The 14,315-nt window shown below is 34.2% G+C and overlaps 3 protein-coding genes across 7 annotated transcripts in view; 2 read left to right on the plus strand and 1 right to left on the minus strand.

Moving 5' to 3' along the window:
• The first annotated feature begins 3,001 nt into the window (after positions 1 to 3,001).
• LOC148937132 (ankyrin repeat domain-containing protein 16) overlaps positions 3,002 to 14,315 on the plus strand; it is a 21,118-nt gene continuing 9,804 nt past the window's right edge. Inside the window, exons 1-3 of one of the 3 annotated variants that reach the window (XM_089073920.1) lie at positions 3,002 to 3,812; positions 4,144 to 4,407; positions 4,795 to 5,194. In XM_089073920.1, coding sequence (XP_088930046.1) covers positions 3,470 to 3,812; positions 4,144 to 4,407; positions 4,795 to 4,865 — 678 coding nt within the window. In that variant the 5' untranslated portion in view covers positions 3,002 to 3,469 and the 3' untranslated portion in view covers positions 4,866 to 5,194. Of the gene's footprint in view, positions 3,813 to 4,143; positions 4,408 to 4,794; positions 5,195 to 5,304; positions 5,696 to 14,315 lie in introns of those variants that run through there. The other 2 variants (XM_089073918.1, XM_089073919.1) reach the window with 2 other exon arrangements.
• The window catches only part of LOC105425791 (latrophilin Cirl), a 305,513-nt gene continuing 300,611 nt past the window's right edge, over positions 9,414 to 14,315 (minus strand). The window contains 1 exon segment of the mRNA XM_011636718.3: positions 9,414 to 14,315. This exon segment is cut by the window's right edge and continues 93 nt beyond it. Within this exon segment, the coding sequence (XP_011635020.2) occupies positions 13,977 to 14,315 (339 nt within the window). The 3' untranslated portion in view covers positions 9,414 to 13,976.
• LOC105425793 (uncharacterized) overlaps positions 11,893 to 14,315 on the plus strand; it is a 4,837-nt gene continuing 2,414 nt past the window's right edge. Inside the window, exons 1-3 of one of the 3 annotated variants that reach the window (XM_011636720.3) lie at positions 11,893 to 12,026; positions 12,086 to 12,222; positions 13,794 to 13,933. In XM_011636720.3, coding sequence (XP_011635022.2) covers positions 11,983 to 12,026; positions 12,086 to 12,222; positions 13,794 to 13,933 — 321 coding nt within the window. In that variant the 5' untranslated portion in view covers positions 11,893 to 11,982. Of the gene's footprint in view, positions 12,027 to 12,085; positions 12,223 to 13,793; positions 13,934 to 14,315 lie in introns of those variants that run through there. The other 2 variants (XM_011636721.3, XM_089073921.1) reach the window with 2 other exon arrangements.

The following is a 14,315-nucleotide window of genomic DNA, read 5'->3' on the forward strand; positions in this document are numbered from 1 at the left end:
ATATTGCTAGTGTGCATCGATGATGACATATCTCCGAACTGACGTCACGACTCCGATCTCGATTCCAATGTCAAAGATTTTCAAATTCAATAGGTAATTCTATAAACATACTAAAATAAATGTTAAAATCTGTTAAGGAATACACTTTCAGTTCTAAAATGAATTAAAAATTAAGAATATGTAGAAAAAAATACGTATGTGTATGTTCATGAAGCTAAATACATATTAAAAACATTTTATTTCAAAAAATACGTTTATTTAAAGATATATTAGAAAATATGTTTATGTATTATTGTACTGTTATATCAAAGCGTAATATTATATATCAAAGAAAAGATATATAAATCAAAGAATTATGTATCTTGAAAGATAAAATATTCATACATTTGCATATATTAATATATAATAACTGAATATATAATGTACGTGCAACTTGCTATATATGTAAAAAAAATAGAATTTGACAATGAATTGAGCGTTTCATATAATCACGTTTAATTGTACTTTAACAATGAGATATATCTTCACTTGGCACACGCCATAATCTATTAGCGGAACGATCTATTGGCGGATTAAATGCGAATCGACCAGCATTCGAACTCGTAACTTTCTTACGGTGTCATCGCGACGCGCTTTCGATTTCCGCTCGGTCATCGAGTCTCATTTAAAGAGGAGGCGATCCTCGTTAAGCAGCAAAATCGAGAGATCGACTGTCTGACCCCCCCAGGCGATACGCCCACTCGATACCGCGCTTTGATCCACGGACAAATATTCTCTCGTTTGCCATTTAGCTTCTCCATTTGCCATTTAGTCAAATCGAACTTCACGGTTTTAGCATGCAGCTACTGTAATATGACACAGATAGTTAATATTAAATAAATGAATACTAGTAATAAAACTGTTCATCTCTTAAATTGGTGACCCTATTATTAAACTAAATAACTTCTTTAAATTTCGCTTCTAACAATTTTTATCGTATAACAAATATATTGGTAAAAATGTGAAGATATAAAAGTAATACCAATAGAAAGATATAATAACCAATATTTTTAGATACTATTCTCCCTTTTATTTTCGTGGACATTTACACTCGTCTAATATCCACAAACTTTAAATATTGCAATTAGCGTGTAAAACATTCAGAACAATAAAACTAAAAGTTTATTCGTAAAAATGAAATTTTTGGAAAAAGTCTTGGCTTGCAATATATTATCCAATAATAAAAAAATGCATCAATGCTTTAATTTTTTTATTTTACATTTTAGAGAAAGAATTTACTTTTATGTACACGCTAGATAGAAACTCCGCCGTGCGACACTCGGCAATCGATATAGGCGATGGAGCATAAATGAGCGAATGAATTAGTGATGTATCTGCGGGTGTCTGATTACCATGCGCTTTCGGACACGCCGGCTCGGTTAAGACGAAGAGAAATAAGGGGCGTCGAAAGGGCGCGCATTAGCGACTTCGTTTATTATTCATGTGTGAGAGTTAAGCGCACGCGTATATTATTCGTAATTTCCGTGCATGTTCGACACGAATTTCGTTTCGACGCGTGCACGCAGGGAAATTGTTGCTCACGTACGCGTTTCACCCCGAATCGTTTCATTTGTGCACCCTGCGACAAGATTGCACACCCCGCCTACTCACCCTGCCTAGTAGGCAATTTTTGGTAATATTCGCTAAATGCAAATTGTTGAAAATCTAACGAGAAAAATGTAATTTTCAATGTAAATGAAACTATAATTTATATTAAGAAGGAGAAATTCATGTGCAAATTGGACAAGAATGATATAATAAATATTGTTTCCGAATAATATATAAAATTTTGGATCTAACAAAAGATGTATTTTATTAAATGATTACAATAATATAAAATAGTGTCTACTATATTTTACATATTTTTACATATTCTTTTTAGAAGGATTTTATAAGAACAAATATTATATTTTCTTTCGTAGAGAGAAATAATTAACTGACTTAATCCTGTATTGTATATAAAAATGTTACATATTACAAATTTTTAAACTAAAAACTTTCAAATACCTAATAAAAATATTTAAATTTATATAGTTTGATAAAATTAATATTTATTTCCAAAACAGTTTTATATCAATTAAAAAGTAATTAAAAATAAAAATCAATTAAAAGTAAGTTTTATGGATTTTCGATAAAGAATCAGCTTTTTCGTAATTCTTTTTAATTTTTTAATATAAATAACAATTAGTAATACAATTTCTAATACATAAAACAACAAACATCAATGAATTTCTAATTTATAATAAAACATGAAAAAATTAAATTCCACTCTTGATGAAAAATGGAATCGATGAAGGACATTAAATATACGTAATTAAAGAAAATAACTATCTAAGCTGCTTTTGTCAATGTCAAAAATAATTCGAGAATGAGAGGATTAAAAAAGAACGTAACATTAATGATTCGTTGCAGCACATAGGATCTCTCACTTGGAGAATTCTTTTTCGTCCCTACACAAAGGTGTGTTGAAGTAGTGGGTGTGACCGCGATGGTATCATTCGGGTTTGTTTAAATAATCGAACGTTTCGAGACCGGACAGCGTATCTTCGGGTCGGCATCTAACCAGCCAATATGTATGATAATTTTGACATACCCACACCTCATAATGGAACCTGACTACGTGCTTGTTCTTAATTTCCGTTTTCTTCAGTTTTGTTCTGTCTTCTCTCATACGTAAATAACCGGAAAACTCTCAGCAAATTTAAATATAGAATTTTAATTCTCCTTGCCCCGTCTGAAGTTATTTAAAAAAATTTAGAAAATATAATCTCTTGTCTTTTGCACTAGTCATTTTTCAAAATATTGATTTTTTTTTAAATATCTATTACTAAGTCGATTGTTTAGAAAATGAAATAACCGGTCGTTGGTAAATAAGATGTTGAATATATGTTTCGTTATGTAACATCGTACGCACATCGACGATGATGGTCTCTTCGAGTTCGCGCGCTCAAACGTCTGGCGACAGCACGTGTTTGTGAGACTGACAGCAGCAGTCAACGATATAGACAAGAATTATTTCCTATTTCTGCATTAAAATTTTCTATCTCGTTCTTTTATCAAACTTCAAATATATTATCTATTTCATTTTCAATACAATGAATATGCACTGTAGTTCAGCTGCGAAAAACAGATCAATAATATCTAGAGCGAGCAAGTTCAAGAAGTGGAGATGTGGTGCACGTAGAAAAGGATGCACTCTGTTTTGTGTCCATACGTTCGCGAAAGAGCACGAATCCTCTTCTTCATGCACTCTACACCCATTCTGCGAAATAACCGTCTAGATATATCATATCTATGGTCAGCAGCTGTTTAGATCGTTCTCATCTTGCGGAGTGTGTGTGATTACTTTTACACGAAATTTCCTACGTCTTGAAATGTCTTTATATTAATTACATCGAATCAGAAGTTTCACAGTTTTTTATCCGCAAAAATGGTGGATGAAGATACCAATAATAGTCTAAGAAGATTTCATTATCGTAAGATACTGCGCGAAATTCTACGCGCCTGTCAGAATGGAGACTTAGACAGAATAAAAACAATATTCGAGAAAGAAGGACATAGAATTCGCGGTTGGGGTAGTTTTGGTCACGAGGTATCTGGCGATACTGTGTTACACGTGGCAGCACAAGCGGGAAATATGAGTATCGTGAAATATCTATCCAAACATACGGATGAATTTAAAGTCAATGTTAAAAATAAAGACATGAAGACGCCACTACACTGCGCTGCGCAATTTGCGCGAGAAGATGTTTTGAAATATTTATTGGAGAAAGGTGCCCTATTGTACTTCTTCTGTTTCAATTAATTATTTGACGTAATAAATAAATTATAATTTGATTTTAATTAGATAAGAACATTTTATTTATTTTATCAGTATTTAATTTGTTTTTGAAATATATAAAATTAAAACTCTAAATTACATTAAATTATCGTTATTAAATTATTTTCATATATTAGAAATTACTTAATTACTTTTAATTGGGAAAAATTTAATGTTAAGTTATATTTAAATTAAATTTATTGAAATTTATAAATTAATTTATATTGAATTATATTTATATGTGAAATATGTTACGTGTAAGTACTATTGTTTGATTAATAAAGGTGCAGAAGTAGATGCTTTAAAACGTGCCGACTGGACACCACTGATGCTTGCATGCACCAAAAGTGGTCCAACAGCACATGAATGTATCAAGGCTCTTTTAGCTGCTAAGGCTAATGCTTCTTTTCGTAATAAAGATGGTTGGCCACCATTATTCATCGCCTGTCGAACTGGTGACGAAGAGTCAGTCAATATATTATTGAAACATTGGCCAGAAGGTATCCACGAGTGGACCAACAATGGTCGAACTGTATTGCATATTGCTGGTAATTATACAGAATTTATTTTCTAAATTTTTCCATGTCATCAAGGAAAATATGATTCACTACAAAAACTTAAGCAAGTGAAAAGATTTTTGTCAAAAATTTGATCAAATACCTTTTAAACTTGTTGAATAATACTTCAAAACTTTTATTTAACTATTAACTATATTAATTATATTTAAATATTAACTCTATCTTGAGATAAAAAGTTATTCGTAATTTTCATGAAGCATAAACATAAAACGTTCACCTCATATATTCAGACTTGTTTTTTTAATATTTAATTATTATAATTTTTTTTTTAACAAAAATCAAATCTATTTCTAAAATTTTATTTTGAAAAAATAATTTTATTATATCGAAATTTTGAAAATTACTTATTTCTAATAGGAATTTTCATTATCTTCAGTAGAAAAATTCATATCGAGTCAGTCACAAAACTTAAAGCCTCAACAGTGTAGTAAAAGTACGCAAAATCGATTGCTGGCGCCACTGTTTCGCAACTTATCCTACTAATTCTTATATACTGTATCGATTTTTATTTATCTGATGTTTTATGATATATATTTTTGTTGTACAACAAATAAGATTTAAATTTTTATTATATAATGAAATTTATATTTAACTGATATTTTACTTCAAATATAATTTAATCTTTAAAAATACTTTCTTTATTCTTATAAAAATTTTTAACATTATTTCTTCACATCTTGATATTCTTAATAATTCTTACATTTTTGTATTGCTTTTTTAATATTAAAAGGTTTAAAATAAATGCTAAACATTTTATATACAATCTTTCAGAATTATTCAGCGCTACCTGTTTATATTTAATTATTTCTTTTTGCATTTCTTTTTGATTTGCAATATGTAACTCATTTCAATCTTTAATTGGCGTAGCACTTCACGGTCATGAGAGAGTGATTGACTTGCTCGTCAGAGCAAATGCAGATGTAAATGCACAGGATTCTTCCGGCTCTACACCGCTTCGTGAGGCGGCGAAGCACGGAAATCTGGATATAGTAAAATGCATTATACATCTAGGCGCCGATATCAGTCTCATAGACAATATCGGTCGAACTATTCTGCATGATGCCGCACTAACTGGCAATGCAGAGATTGTTGAATACATTGTAAAGAACAATCTGATTGATGTGAATCACAAAGATTTTTTCGGAATCACACCGGTGATGATAGCCTATAATCACGATGTTGTTAAAATTCTCGTTGAAAATGGTGCAAAATTATAAAATCTTTATCCATAATAAATATTTATATTTAGTTATTATTATTTATTGCTATTGCTTTTCAATTTTTCTCGAAGGGGATGCTGAATTTGTCTGAAACGAGAACAATTTTTTAGTTTAAATCTTTTTTACATCGTTAATCGTTTATTACTTTAATATTAAGTCACATCAATATTTGTTTTATATAAAAATTTAGCAGTATGTGTCTACAAAACTGATACTTGCTAAATTAGAAGCTTACATAAAGAAACAATATTTTGAATTTTTCGAATAAAGAGACAAAGATATAAATGAGACATTTTTTTATTCTAATCTGTATCTTTGAGTGTTTCTTACATCATAAGGTACGTTTTCTTACATTAGATATATATTTTTTTTATTTTTCTTTATACATAAAAAGGAACCTATTATTTTAATAAAATGTGAATGATTTGATTCCCGGCGATTAATTGAGGATCTTATAATTGAGGATAAAAGAAAGATTGAGGCAAGTGGCATTTTATTCAGAGATTGGTACACATTTATTTATCCTTTGTTTTTCCTTGTATCAGACAGTTTTAAAGAAGCATACAAAAATCAGAAAACGGAGGCTCTTATTAGTTCGGAGATACCTAGGCTTTACATTCGTCTTTATCCTCTACCTTTATCCTTGCTCCTTTGCTCCTCTGCTTCATTAAACTTTCTTTTTTTAGCGTGTGCAGGCAGGCGACGTAGTACAAGAAACTCATGCGTGTAAACTGTTAACTGTGTGCGTGCTTAAACTCTAGAACGCTAACATAATTAACAATCAATATTAACACTTTGCGACACGTGATCTTAAACGCTTTAAAAATAACATAAACAATTTGAAGTTGCTTGAAAAAGATTATTAATTATCACAAAAATTATTAATGCTCCTGTTACTTTATTGCTAATCTATAGAAATTTTAAATATAAATTTTCTATAGATAGTTATAAAAATGTAAACTACGTGCCACAAAGAGTTAGAAAAACTTGCATTCTTTTGTATCATAAATCTATATAATAAAAAAACGAAAAAGAATATCGATCATTACGAGTTATTGATATAAACCATGTTTACATAAATTATGACGAATATATTGATAAACAAACAAAGAATTGGCACGCATCTGAGAATGTAACAACGGTTGTAGTTAGCGCCCTAGCGTTAAGTATCATTTACATCACGAAGGAAAAACGTAAAAGGTAAAAATCACAGAATTGTATGCGAATTATATGCGGTCGCGTGGACCACAAAGCCCGCAATTTCGCGGCTTTCGATTCGAGAGATACACGACGATTTGGGAGAAAGAGATGGCCGGAAGCGAATAAGCCTTTTCCTTCTATTGACGCACCTCGAAGTATCAGTAACTTTAAACGGTCACATCAGTCGTAATAATCGCAGAAGAAATATAATATATTATTAACTATACTAAATGCAGTATAGTTACATAGCATAATACAATACTATAGTACGCGACTCTCTATCGTTAACTATACCAAATAGTATAGTCAACATCATAATGTGTTACACGTTTCTGGGGCTTGGAGGTATCAATAGTCGGATAAGAATTAACGCTCATAATTATAATCATAATAACCGCACCTGCTGCAAAGATCGTCATTTTGCCCCATGCAACCGCGACATTGTTGAAAAAATAAGTATGAAACGAGTTTTAAAGTAAATTACACGCGATGAACTTGCGTTTCTCATCGCGATTTCTTTCACTCACTCACAGTAAATCACAATATATATATATATATATATATATATATATACGGGACGCAAATATTTCGTAGGAGACTCCAAAAAATTTTTGTCAAATCAGCCTTTGGAGGGCGGCAACAAATAGACAGAGGATGATTTTTTTTATCTTCATTCGACGCATTTGATCTCTTTCACTTCACGAAACGAAAGCTTATCTGCTAAGTATCTCACAGGATAAAGTTAGGAGACTTAGGGAGAAAGAGAGTTCTAGATGAAGGATCGAGGTGGAATGGATAATAAAGGATCGTTATAACGACGGAGGCGAAAGAAGAAACATCTTGATTGAAACGATCAATTAACCTTGTGTCTGTTTCTTTCACCGCGGGAAAGCGGAACGGGAATGAGAAGGAGTAAAAAGAGAGTGATCTCGGGGCGAAAGATATTTACATTTATAAAACGGCTAAGGATAAAACATGCACTGTACATCGTCTGTCCGTGTCCGATCAATGCCGCACACGCGTCCTCTCCTCATCCTTTGATCCTTTCTCGCACAGCGATAGAAATGTGGACGAGTGTGCTCGACTACACCACATTTTGTCTTTTCCTTCTTTTCTCCGTTTTTCATTCGAGACATCCAGATCGCAATCCGTAAAATCCAAGATACCGCTATCTAGAGATAACTCGTTTTTTTAAACGTAAAACTATATTTTTTTATAAGACTCGCTCCAATAAATAATTTTACGTTTACAGCGAGTCAACAGAGCGAGGCTCGATATATATATATATATAATTTTATACTTAAAACATCGGATCTTCACAGATTCTTTGTGAAAAAAGGATCGCTTTAACTATAAATTTATATTTAAAATAAATATAAAAAAAAAAGATTCTAGCGTAAAGCAAATAGGATCACCTTAAATAAAATTTCGCGTCCAGGATGGACTTTGCGAGTTTCGATCCCAACCGTCTCGTTTTACCTCTCCGTCATCGATCTACTTTAGTAGAGTTTGTTATAAATATCCAACGATTACTTGGGCTCTTTAATATTTTACTTCCTTTGCTTAGTTTATTTACAACATTAACTAATACGCGTTGGGACTTAAGTTAAGATCTCCGCCTTGCGCGTCCTCCGCGCCGTATGTCACCGATAATACATAATAGCTCGTAATAGCTTTTGCTACTTACTAGTAAACTTATCGTAGGTATGCTTTCTTTCCGTATCTACTCGATCATCATCTTAGGGTCTCTCGCTCTCGGCTCTCTCGATCTCTCGCGCTCGCGCTCCACTTTACATTACAGGTATTCCAACATGTACAAAGCTCTATTTACATTATGTACATACAGTTTTCGCATTTTCGGAGCCCTTCGCGACGATACGATAACGTTTCGCGTACGCGTGTGTTCACGCGTGTCCACGCGTGTCATGTCCGTGTTCGTGCACGCGACAAAAACTTCAATCGGGACGCCTAGACGCAAAGAAGCATTCTCGTCGCATGTTTCGCATTACACGAATATATCGCTAAGCCGCCAAGTTTGCCGAAATGTTTCCACTTTGCTCTCTCTCGCGCAAGATAGTCGATCGATTTTTTTTTTTTTTTTTTTTTTACATTAAACATGCGTCGAAAATGCGAACATTATCTCATCTCTGATTGACCTTTGAGTCTGCGACGGTTCTTCATCTCTTTTCAGGTTCGCAACGAACGTCGAACGGATGGAATGTGGATGCTTTCAACAATTATATGTTATGCGGCTAAGGCTCGCAATTCCCCCGGTTATAGAAAATTATACACAAGCTACTTCTTTCAGTTTAACTGCTGATAATCTGATAAATCAGTCATGGTAAAACTTAAACTCTAAGCAACTCGTAATCTTGACCCAATCGCAATCGCGGTTTAAAGAATAATAAATCTGATAAGAGGAAATATGTGGCGTTGAATCAAATTCGATAGTAAAGAGATATCGGTAGCCTTGATTGTACAAATTAAAAGACTTTCCTTCATAATATTTATAACGTTTTCAGAGGCGATTAACACGCAATTGCCAGATGTAAAATGTTTTGTTTTTTTTTTATAAAGATACGACTGAATAATAATGTTTATACATTTTGCGGCATTTTTCATAAGAATTTTATCAATGTTTCATGATTCTTGAAATCTTACTAACTTATTGATAAAGAATATTACCGTTATTAAAAATTTTTTACTGTTGCAAAAATTTACATTTATAAAAACTCATTTATTTTTCATCTTTTGTAATATAATTTATGATGTAGAAATTAAATCGTATTTATTATCCAAATTTTCTGAAAATCTTATCAATAAGAAATTTGATGATATTGGAATGTAATATGTGATTTGGTCGTTTCAATTAATGTTAAATGTGAGCATAAATCTTGGATCTTACAGATGTTTATATAGCAAACAATGTCTATAAAGGCTACCGATATGTTGACATTTCTCGTGTTGGATATTTCAAGAAATCATGGATATTTTGGAACGCCGGAATGAGCAATTATGTCTTAAAACTGCTCGGGACACATTTACACACTTAACATAGCTGGTACCCCTAACGCGATTATCACTATTACAATTCTCCTACATGCGTGTTTCTCAAGAGCGAGAAATAAACCAAGCAACCACGAAGTCGTGACATAGCGGACAAAGATACGTTGAACTTATCACACTTGTTAATGCAATTTCCTCATTAAGTCATTTTAGTGCAATTTGAATTAAATAAATCAAACAGATTCTAACTTAACTAAATTAAATCTTAAACTTTATATATAGACTTTACTTTAACATGAAGGAAAGAGATTGTTGAAATATATAATATAAAGTACTTGAAATAAATGTTTTTATTGATAGATTCATAAAAGAATAAATGTTTTTTAGCATAAGGAAAATACTATTTTAAATAATTGCAAGTATTAATAATTAATATAAATATTATAGATCATTCAACGTAATTTCATCCACAATGTACCATATTACGAAGCTATCGAAGCTCGCTTTCAATACTCTCCTTTTCATCCAACAAGGATCCTCGTGGTTTTCGTCGTTGAAGACGCGACGAAGGATGATTAGAGAACGAGAAACTCCCACTCGACACAATTTCCGCTCGCGATAAAAAACACTCGGGGATGATAAAAATAAATAGCGCGCGCGCGTGGGATCCCTTGGTTACACGATTAGCTCACGCGTTCTCACATACACATACACAGTTTTGTTTTAAAAAATAGTAAAAAACAGTGACTAAGTGTTTTCGCGCATTTTTCCACGTCGCTCGGGAAATCCGCTTGTATCACTAATATTTACCCGCCCACTCACAATCCCTGGGCCCTTCTTACCATTTCTCTTTCGCTCTTTCTGCCTCCTCACAATAATAATATATCGTTACTGTATACATACATATACATACATATATATATATTTATTTATTCATTTTTTATTTATAAAAATAACGTTCTGGGACTAAAACGCAACGTTCCAAAGCGGCGTGCGACGAGGAGCTGCCACGTCCGACTGATAAAGGCGCTCCAGCCATTGCCTCTCGATTTCTCCTTTATTCTTCTCGCACAGGAGAAAATTTTAATTTCCGGCCATCAACGCCGAGAATACGCTCGTTATTTGTTCGTTAAAACACATCTCGGCGAAAATCCGCGCAAGGAATAGTTCAAGTGTCAAAACGGAGCCTTGCGCAGAATCGGCTTCAATAATAGGATATAAGCAGATAGTTGTCTTTAGATGAACAAATAGAAAAGATAATACTGTAATAAATATTTTCATTACAACAGTTTATGCTGTTTTGAGATATATATTCTAGTATAAATTTTATTTTTTAGAAAGAAATTACTCTTGTTGTACATAATTGAATCAATCTTTTCACAGTTAGATTTTTTTTTAAATTATCTCAGAAAATGAATCAATTCATAAAACATTTAAAAAAATGTTAATGTTCGATTTATAAAATTTTAAGAAAGCAAGTAATCTCAGAAATTTCAATTTATTTTTACATTTTATTAAAAATACTTAAAGAAAATGTCCATATATATATACATATATATGGATATTTTTTTTAAGTATTTTTTATATATTTCTAGTATATATGTATATATATATATATACTAGAAATATATGAATATAAAAAAAAGAGATATTGACTGATTTTATAATTTTATAAGATTTTCAGTATACTATAAAAAAAAAGAAAAAAGACTGAAAAATGATACAAAATAGAATAATTTATTATATCTTAGGTTACGTCAAAATCTCGTTTATTTAAAATTATTAAATAATATTCTTTGCAAATGTATTTTGTTTAATGCGACTGAAGTTTATCAAGAGGCACTGAAATGAAGCAACAAAATCTCAAATGTGATGAGATTACTCCAGTCATATTTTACTTTGTTATATTTTTCACAAATATAAATAAAATATCGTTGTTTAGAGTTTAAATAAAAAAAAAAGTCTTTCATCACATTTGTTCTTTAAATCCTGAAATGCTAGATAACTTTCAACATTTCTTTTGCTATAGCGTGAGACTAATATAGCCACAGTAATCTCACCTCAGATTGAGATACTGACTCCCTTTATCGAGCCGTCGTCGATTCTACGAGATACGGGCATGTCGACCCTCGGCTTGTCGACGATACCGGCATATCGTTGGCAGTACGTATTCGGCCGGTGGCGATATGTCTAGATCTATGTTACAATGTTTGCCTTTCTAGATTTGGGACCCGTGCCGATCATCTATGCCTGGAAAGCTTTGCACCGCCAAATACTTTACGGTATGCAAACTCGAAAGTGGTCGACGAAAAGATGACGAATTGGACGACTCCCATCCAACGTGTTACGATGATACGAGGTATGACGGTTAAACGGTCGCATTAAATGCAGCTCACCGTAACTGGATGCAAACGATACGTACGTCACGTTGTGATTTACACGCGATTTACATTCGGTTACGGTGAGCCGTATTTAATGCCGCGATCAACACGACACCTAATATCGCCGGACGGGTGACGGCTGAGCCGTCGGTGAATCCACTTACCACACTGAATACCGGCTTACGATACGCGGTTTGTCGTGTCTCGTAACCCTCCCCGACCCGTTTACAATTATGTAGCGGCGGTACGAGTCTGGGAAGGGTTGACGCAGATGTGCCGAATATCGGCGATGCTCACGTAATATTTCCTCCCCCGAAGTCCGTCGCGCATGAGGATAGGATTCGATTCAATTTCAATAACATTGTTGTTAGGTGTTATTGCCAGAAATAGGAAATGTATTGAATAAAACATACACTGCAACGCAAATGCTTCCGATAATTCAACATCAGCAAAATTTTGATACATAAATTTCTCATGCAGAATATTTTAAGACATGCAAATTTTATAAAAATTGAAATCGATAATTGGTATATCTGAAAGCCGACTTAGAAAATAAATATTTTTAGAATTTTCACTTTTTCCTTTCTAAATGATCTTTATATATTTACAAAAGGAAAGAAAATAAAAACAAATATCTCTTTTCTAAAAGTAAGTACGGCTGATATACTCATTTAAAGAACAATTATTAAAATAAATAAAATAGATTAGATTTATAAAATCGCAGCAAAGATATCATAAATAATAAATGATAAATAATAAATGAAATGAAAAAAAAAATAAATAAATAATCAAGTTTTTAATAGTCCTCTTGAAGAGAATACAATATCTATACCAGATAAAAATTAATAATAAAAATTGCTATAGATGATGTTTTGCAAAAATTAATTCCAAGCTGTCCTTGATATAAAATCAATAAAATGCTGGTCCGTTAAACTTGTATAAAATTCACAAAAACATCGCGCTTAAATCCAGTATAAATATTGAAATTTCTCAAAGCCGATTTTCTCGCATTCGCTTCGGACTTCGTAAAAACTCTCGTCTTCATCAGGACTTGTTACGTTCCGATCTGATTCGCATACTCGGTTTGCCAATTCCAACCGCCCGGCCCAACGACGTCGTCGCCGTCGACTTAGTCTAAACGAGAGGTCCGCTACAATTGTGTTGTACAGAGTCCGCAGTGGTACGCACTCACGCACACATGTATACGATATAATCTTAAGAGACGCAGGCGCCCGTTGGACGACGTGACAGCCTTAATTGGACGCCCGCTAATCTCGCATTCGCTCGTTCTCTTTCTCTCATTCTCATTCTTCCGTCTCGCTCGTCCGCGAGGAGACGTCCGACCGAATTTTATCTGAACGGAGACAAGAGCGGCGTCCTCTAGAACGCTCGCGTTACGTCGATTATGGCTAAAACGCGACGAGCTATATCAAGACACCGTCGCGCTTATGCTTGAGCTAAAAAGCGGCACGTTCGTCTCCCGCGTGTTTCCACCCGCCTCTTCGGGCGGCGATCGCCGACACGTGGTTATCTTCTTCTTCTTCTTCAGGAACGAATCAGTCAGTACTGTCACCACCGTCACTCCCATCATCACTGGTCACCCGAAACGTAGCAAATCGTCCAGACGGTTCACGCCGTACCGAGCGGTCGGCCACACCGTCCTCGGCGTCCGTCGTACCTTCGCTATAAGAGGACAAGAAAGGCTCCCCGACCCGGGTCACGGTCGGGCCACCTAACACTCGCTGTAGGACGGCGGCGGCATACCGCGACCCGTGTACATGTCCGTCTGCGGCTGCAGATGGCAGACGACGGTGTGCCCGTCCAGGACGGCTACCGTCCGCGTGTGGTCCTGCTGCGGCGGCATGCCGTACGCCGCCGGTAGCCGCGGCAGATCTCCGAGCTCGTACCTGGCCTGCTGTCGGCGCAGCTTCTCCCAACAAGCGTTCAAGGTTCGCTCCACCGCCGGCCCGTACTCCGTCGAGTCGTAGTGGGTGAGATTACCGCCGCCGCCGACCTGGCCGCCGCGTTCCGTCATCGCCTGGCCGTAGTGCACCAGGTTGCGATCGGTAGC

Source organism: Pogonomyrmex barbatus, unplaced genomic scaffold, assembly GCF_055798465.1.
Source record: "Pogonomyrmex barbatus isolate J1 unplaced genomic scaffold, ASM5579846v1 scaffold16, whole genome shotgun sequence".
Classification (NCBI taxonomy): domain Eukaryota; kingdom Metazoa; phylum Arthropoda; class Insecta; order Hymenoptera; family Formicidae; genus Pogonomyrmex; species Pogonomyrmex barbatus.